General features: G+C 37.8%; 1 protein-coding gene across 1 annotated transcript; it reads right to left on the bottom strand.

The window, feature by feature from the left end:
• Positions 1–1,099: 1,099 nt before the first annotated feature.
• On the bottom strand, positions 1,100–6,872 carry LOC134671623 (cytochrome P450 6B5-like). The gene is made up of 3 exons (XM_063529482.1): positions 6,702–6,872; positions 5,236–5,243; positions 1,100–2,666 (listed from the first exon to the last, which is right to left on the bottom strand). The coding sequence occupies exons 1-3, from the start codon at positions 6,870–6,872 to the stop codon at positions 1,118–1,120; spliced, it is 1,728 nt and encodes a 575-aa protein (XP_063385552.1). The 3' UTR covers positions 1,100–1,117.
• Positions 6,873–7,974: the final 1,102 nt, after the last annotated feature.

Below are 7,974 nucleotides of genomic sequence, written 5' to 3'. Positions count from 1 at the left end.
AGTAGTGGTTCCTGAAATATATCCCGTTCACTTTGTACATTGAATGGTGGTCTTTACAGCGTACACCACATTATGGCCCGTCGATATTTACTTTCGACCGCCTGCTGTAACTTGAACTCTATCCAACATTAAACGTGGCAAACATTCGGCTCTGAGCGCATTGGTCAGGTAGAGTAGCCAAATAGAAAGCGTTATTGTAAGTGCATGTTTATTTTAAATTCAAAAGTTAATGGGTTTTGCCTAAAATAATATAATAGTAAGTGCATGGCCGCAGCGTTGGTGAAAATAGGCTGTTATTAAGCTTGCAATGAGACAGTGAAATAATAATATATTAATGACAAAATTTACATAATACACAACAACTAAAAACAAAAGCAAATGTCGTGTCTTACAGGGACCTAACGAACCTGGCCGAGGACCGCGAAAACTGGCGCATACTCCACCGACAAGAGCCATGCTCTTAAATTATGATGATAATGACAAAATTTGCTTGTGCCGTATTCTTGAACCGTGATAAATGAAATTAGTTCTCCGTACAGTAAAAAATTGTATAAACGGCCTTTTGTATTTTACACTTTACCTTAGAGAAATATGCCTGAAATCGGATTGCGGCATATTAAATAGCTGAGCAACCAAATTGGATACAAAATTTATACAAAAATTCACAAATCGCCTCTAGCTCTTTTTGCCTCCTTGCATCATGATATCGCCTGTTTTCTGAGCGAATGTGTACACGGAAACGTTTCGCCTTCAGACTTCCGTTAAGCGTATCGTTTTCCTAATCTCCTCGGAGCTGCGCATCAATTATCGGAGCAATTCCACCAATTCCACCCAATTCCGAGAGGGCGCGTGTAATGCGAGCGTGATTGTCGCGCCTAAGCCCGATACCTGTGAGTCCTAGACATCGAAACAATACGAGATACAGGATGCCAGTATGCCTGTTATGTTCGCGCTGTATTTTCTTGTCAACGTGACCATCACGTTGTAACAAGTAACGTAAGACCTACCAAATATAATTATTCTAGTACTAAAAGTATGGTCCGCAAGTTCAATAAATCATTAATTAATTTGAAAATCAATGTTATTATTATACTTTATTACATAAAAATTCAAAGTTTCAATGCCTAGGCACCAACTTCATCCTGATTCCTCCAATCGGGAACGCCACGAGGTTGTACGTATTAAACTGGAACTCGCGGGACGTGTTCTCCGTTGGCTCCACTCTAAACTTGCTGAGCAGCTTTGCCATCATCAAGCGGATCTGTAGCTTCGCAAACCTTGCCCCGATACAGTTCCTCGGTCCAATACCGAAGGGAAGATACACTGCTGGATGTCTCTTAGCCACATTTTCTGGACTGAATCTGTCTGGATCAAATTTCAACGGATCGGGCCAATACTTTTCATCACAGTGGAAAGCAATATTAGGAATAATAGCTGAGAATCCTTTTTGAAGAGTTACATCGGTTCCTGGGACTTTGTAGTCTTCAGCAGCGACCCGAATAGTAGAGTCTCCAACCGTGTGCAAGCGAAGAGTCTCATGAAAAACTCTATCAAGATATGTTAAATCCTTTAGCGCTTCGTAAGTTACTTCACCGCCGTATCGTTCGAAGACTTCTTCAATTTCAGCAGCCACTCTCTCCTGAATTTCCAGGTTTAAAGCAAGGCGGTAAAGCATGTATGACATTGTGGTCGCAGATGTTTCATATCCTCCAGCGTAAAAGACAAACGCCTGGGCAACCATTAAATCTTCCGTTATTTCTAATCTGTCCGCGTCCTTGCCTTCCAATCGTTTACTTCCCTGTACTGTATTTGCTTGTTTCATCTCTAATAGTAAATCCATGAAATCATTTCTGTTTGTTGGTACTCCATTTCTTGCAGCAGTTACTTGAGCTACGAGCCCTTTAAAAAAATCTACTACTTCGTCTGGAAAAACTGGAACACCAAATGTCCATCCAGGGTACAGTAAGAGTAATTCATACGCGTGAGAGATAGCTAATAATTTGACATTAATTTTTTTTAAGGCTTCTATGGTAGCACTCTTTTCGGTCGGGTCCAAATCTAGACCAAACGCACAAGCTGCTATAGACCCCATAGTGAAGTTGCCCATGAATTCATAAACTTCTTGTTCAGGTTGCATTTGGACTAACTCTTCAACGTGCCTCAAAACTTTTTCACTACTCTGGTTCATCAAATACACCATATTTTTCAATTTACCTGAAGTAAACAGTGGCGTGAATTTATTCCTCAATATTCTCCACGTCTTCGCATCAGCATGGAAAATATTATTACCCAATTTTTTATCGGTAAAACGAATACCACGATCCACGAAATTTTCAAAATCTTTAATCAAAACATGCTTTACAATGTCTGGGTCTCGGATCAAGAGGCATGGTGACGTCATTCTGTAAATTCCAACTACTTTATGGTCTGGAAAATCCTGGTAAATTTTTTCCATGACGAATGCTGCATGTGTCCGACGTAAAGCAGACTCCATCATGTTTCCAAACAGAGGAACGGGCGCGGGTCCCGGGACATTCCGGTCCATCCAGTAGTTAAACGTACGAGTGAAATGAAGATATAACAAATAGGCCACAGTGGACAGACCTAATATAATATAGGCAAGAGCCATGTCTAATGGTCTTTCGATGTATGTATCTGAAGATGAACTAATAAACATTTCTCATTCGGTCTGTGGATGTCTGCTGTTGCATACATTTGTGTCAATAGCTATATCAATTGCATTAAAAGCAAATAGTCGTACTTTTGTTAACACAGACGTACAGTCGACGTCAAAGATATGTTTACACTCTTGCACCTTACTCCTTTGAAATAAGGCAAAAAGTGTAAACATATCTTTGACGTCGACTGTACTGTATTAAAAATATTATGAACATATGTAAATCAGCTGCAATTTTTGTAACAAACAATGTCAAATCGTTGGAAAAAATAACGATCGAAATAAATCGTAAAATTATCGAATCTGCTCACAACATTTCACGACAAGAAATGCAACGTCTCTAAACTGTATGTAGAAGCTAGTCTGTATGTTGAAGCCGTGTGTCTTCGCTTGTACAGTCGACGTCAAAGAGATCTTTACGACTAACGTTACAAAAAAATATTTACACGACTTTATTGTCATAGCATTTAGGTCGTGTAAACATTTTTTTGTTACTTTGGCTGTAAATTTCTCTTTGACGTCGACTGTACGTAGTGTGGCTCGGGAATGCAAACCGGTAATAGATGGGTTAGCAAGAGTACCTAAACCGAGAAATTACCGGTATTTTTCTGTTTAAATATTTACCGATTGCATTTCCTAAGTGTGGCTATCAATTAGCGGTGCAATTATAAACTGTAACAAAAACATACTATCCTATACTGCAAAATACCTAACATAAGTATATCCAGTTACTTGCGAAAGCGTTCTTGAATATTTGACACTGTTCTGCAACTTGTACAATTTTACATTGCTATTGAGAATACGGTCTGCAAAGGTACAGTGTGCCGTGTTGCCGAAACGCGTCACTGTCTACAATATGTTTACGTCTGTCGTCTGTCGTATGAAATTTGCCTTAATCCTCTAAGTTTGTTCCATTTGTGATGTTTAATAGTCTTTATAATGTAAAGTTCGTTACTCGTTATATTGTAATGTTAATTAGATAGTTATTTCTTCTCTGATATTTTTCACTGTAGCTATAATGGTGCTAATTAGTTTGTAATATTTCCGCTCAATTGTTAAACATGCTGTGTACACTTGTTTTGGATCTCGTGCTAGATTTAAGCCATAATGTGCAAATGTATTACCCATGATAGTGTACGATGTCTGTTTAGTGTAGGTACCTAATAAAGTAAATAAATAAATAAATTTCCGTGGAAAATCAATTTTAAACTTGTATCACGATGTGAGTGTTAGTTGTAGGTTCTTGAATCATAAAGTGAGCCTTCTGTGCCTATTTGCGTGTAGTAAGGCTATCAATGGCCGGTCCAATTACAAGCAGATCAGAGCTCACGCGCAGAGACAATCGTAGAATCTTATTAAATGGCACTGGTTTTGCGATAGGACAGTTTACGGCCATGACCGTTGACGTTCTATGGAAGCGTGAGGTTGCGCGTACTCTTATCCTATTCCTAAAGTGATATCACTTATCACTGTACAATATCTGGGAGACCGAGATTTGCCGAAAAATATATAAAAACTCAAAAATGTGCGTTTTCCCAGAGATAAGACCTGGCTAGATCGATTTATCGCCCCCGAAAACCTCCATATAGCAATTTTAATCGATCGTTAGAGCCGTTTCTGATGAGATCCCTGAAATATATAAATAAATATATTATGTACAAGAATTGCTCGTTTAAAGGTATAAGATTCGAATTGGCGTGTTACTTCCACATGCGAGGAGAGTTCAGACCCAGAACTTTTACTTCGTGCCTTGTTATACTCAAAAGATAATTTAACTTTCCCCGTTTCCGTATTATTTAGATTTTATTGTTATAATATCGAATATAAATGTTGTGCTTTGCATTTTGATGCGAGCTTTATGTAGATTGGAGGTAAGAGTAGGAAAGAAAACTGATAGATATGGTAATTAAATTATCATATTTTTGAAATAGTTTTTAATTAAGCAAAATTTTATTTAACTATAGCCCTGAGCGCCGGCAGCTTGGGCTCTGCCCCGCTGCTGGCGGCATCTTAAGATAGGTTTTTATAATATGTTTATGAGTATTTTGCATTGTTTTTTTTATAACTTAAGATAAACAAGATACAGGGTGTTTGGTACATCATTTGCCAAATTAAAACGGCATTTGTTATCTTCCCAGGCATAGAAATTTTTAATTTTACCACGGCCAATTTTTTTTTCTATGCATGAGTAGATAGCAAATGACTCAATTGCCGTTTTAATTTGGCAAACGATGTACCAAATACAGATGTACTGTATGAAGAGGTTATAAAATATAATATATTTTTTGGAGCGTTGACTTGTAGAAGTTTGTGAGCCTGACAGTACTTACTTTCCACCTAGTTGCGATGCTACTAATGTAATATGAATGCATACTTGAACGGATATTGCTCGTATATCGATCATACATCAGGAATGCTCAATTTACATACACCAGCATCCATACAAAACGACGGAGTGGTTTCCATGACCTAAATACCTTCGCGTACCAAATTCGCTGTTACCGGATCCCGCAGATCACTACGTACTAGATACCTCGTACCTAATGGTGCCTACATACGGCCATATCTTAAAATTTATAATTTTAGAGGATAAAATCTAAAATAAAAATAATTAGGTATCCTTTACAGAATTTGGTGCCCAAAAAGTCGTACCTATTGTAGGTAAATAAATTCTTAAGAAAAAAAGGAAACTCTTTCAATAAGTCAATCAAATAATTTATTTGCTTAGAATACAGACATGTGAAAGCTAGTGGACATGCAAATAATATATAAGTACTAAATTAATATGACCTTATTTATATCCCTATAACTACGACTAGATTTGTTCAAATGAGTACCTAATTTTATTAAAAGTATCATGTATCGCGATGTATCAGTTTGGAATTTCCTGTAGTAGATTTATATTAGACATTCCACGGCAAAAGGTACCTTATGGCGGCTGGCACTTAAGTCGCATAGCGCCGCAATAATATTATTATGACGCCATAAGGTACCTTTTGCCGTGGAATGTCACATATCTATACTAATTTCATATCCAGGGTATCTCTAATTCATTTCCCGAATCGCGCCGTATAATACCTACTTACCTACTTACGGCCTTGGCCACCGAAGGACTTGGTCACTCTTTCTTTAGTACCTATATGATATCTACTTCAGTTTATTCATTTTTTTTACGATAATATACATATCGAGGTGTCTACGAGAGGTGATCTGTGCCGGATCCCGGCGTCTTATAAGTAAGCCTCGAGTTCTAATCCCGATAGAAAACTCCAAACAACAACACAATGCCGAGGATTTGATAAAAGACAGGCATTTGATTCGCGCTTCTTGAGATATATTCTTGAGGTGTGCGGAGAAGCATCTCCTTGCTCCTCCTTCTTCTTCTTCTAAATTTTATAATACCTCCTTCACTTTTCGGGCTGTTCGATTGTGGAATGCTTTGCCGTCGGATATAAGATGCGCCAAATCGCTTTCCATATTTAAAAACCTTTTAAAATCCCATTATCTGTCACTGCCTTAATTTGCCTTTATTTATTTATGTATGTATATATGTATATATATATATATATATATATGTATTTTATATATTTATTGTATTTACTTAGAATAATTCTTTAATATATCTTTTATATTTATTCTTGATATGTGAGGCTATTCTATTAGTATTCTACGTAATCTCGTATCTGCACTACCCGTTCATTGTTGTAAGTTATTGGTTTCCTGCTACCCAAAGGTTGTCTGGAAGGGATCGCTTTTGAGCGATAAGACCGCCTGTTGTTACCTAATGTAATATCTGTTCTTTTTCTGTATTCCTTTTCATTATGTGGTGCACAATAAAGAATATATTATTATTATTTATTTATCGTCTTAGGTTAGGTATTTTTATAATATGAATATAAAAGTAAAATATAAAAACACTTACAAAACAATAAAAATACATATAAACACATTATAAAAAACCTAACCTAGGGTGCCGCCAGCAGCGGGGCAAGGCCCAAGCTACCGGTGGTCAGGGCTGCAGAGAGAGGAACCGACGTACTATCCGCGCCGTGTCCAAGATCACCGCCTTCTGCATCTGTCCCTTGATCCAACCACCTAGCGAGAGTCTCTCGAGATGTTGGTCGAGACTCTTCGCTATTAAACCGTTCACTGAAACGACTATCGGGACAATGATCGTCGAATCAACATCCCACATGGCGGTTATCTAAATTATTATTATTATTATTATATATAATATTCAGAATCACGCAAATTTTAGCTGAAAGCAAATCCACACAAATATCTCAATCCATTATTGTTGTGTTGACGGCCGACGTACGGGGCTCGCTCACTCCCAACTGCTGCGCCTTTAGACAACCTCACGCAAATATATTACTTACATATGTGACTTCCAATAGTTTGATCACGATATCTATTCAAGTTGTTGCAAACTCTTTACATTTTTGATAGATATTTAAATTTGTATTTTTTATGATTCTTGACAATATGTCGCTCTAAAATAAATGGCTAAACGTTTCGGGTGTGTTTTGATTCGAGCTATATTTTCTCTCATTTCCTTCATCATTAATCTTGATGGATTCTCTGAACTGGTCCATTATGACAGCATCTATATTTGCCTTATTTGAAACTTCCGCTGGGTCTCGTATTCTGAGAGTTTCTAAGTCCCATAGCTCAGATAACTGAAAATTAACCAATACTACGTTCGTCAAAACACTGCATGCGTGCATAATGGGCCCTTGAAGCGTCCATCCAAACTTAGTCTTTATTGCCACGAGGTTATTGTTCAGTTCCATGAAACTCTTCGTGAGCAATACGCCTGCGTGGTCTGCGCCGATCAACAGCCCAGCCCGATGTCAGGCGCGGCCGCATCGCCGACGTCGCTCAGGGTGATGTTATGTTTCTGCAACTCTTTGAACATCTCATGATCTACATTTAAACTATATATTGAGATACTATAGCCCGAAAGAAAATACGCACGAAACGTTTAGCCATTTATTTTAGAGCGACATACACGCGTATTCGGGAAACGAGATAATCACAAGATCTAGAAACGATATAGAGATCAACTAGATTTACATTAGATAACGACTAGATGTGACTTGGATATCTAAGTCATAACTTCGAAATCGTTCAAGAGGACCTCCAGAATCGCGGAAACGTCAAATTTGACATATCTATCTTACAGATATCTCTATGAAAGCTTATGATTGCTTAAAAATCGTCTATGAAAGCTTATGATTGCTTATAGGGCCACCGGCGCATTGTATTGGGGTTAGCCAAATATCTCAGAGACTTCA

This window comes from Cydia fagiglandana, chromosome 15 (assembly GCF_963556715.1).
Source record: "Cydia fagiglandana chromosome 15, ilCydFagi1.1, whole genome shotgun sequence".
Taxonomy (NCBI): Eukaryota; Metazoa; Arthropoda; class Insecta; order Lepidoptera; family Tortricidae; genus Cydia; species Cydia fagiglandana.
Note: the sequence above shows the minus strand (reverse complement) of the source record. Positions and strands in the feature narration are given on the sequence as shown.

Coding starts and splice junctions, on each gene's coding strand:
- LOC134671623 (XM_063529482.1), bottom strand. CDS start 6,872: ATGTGGGATGTTGATTCGACGATCATTGTCCCGATAGTCGTTTCAGTG.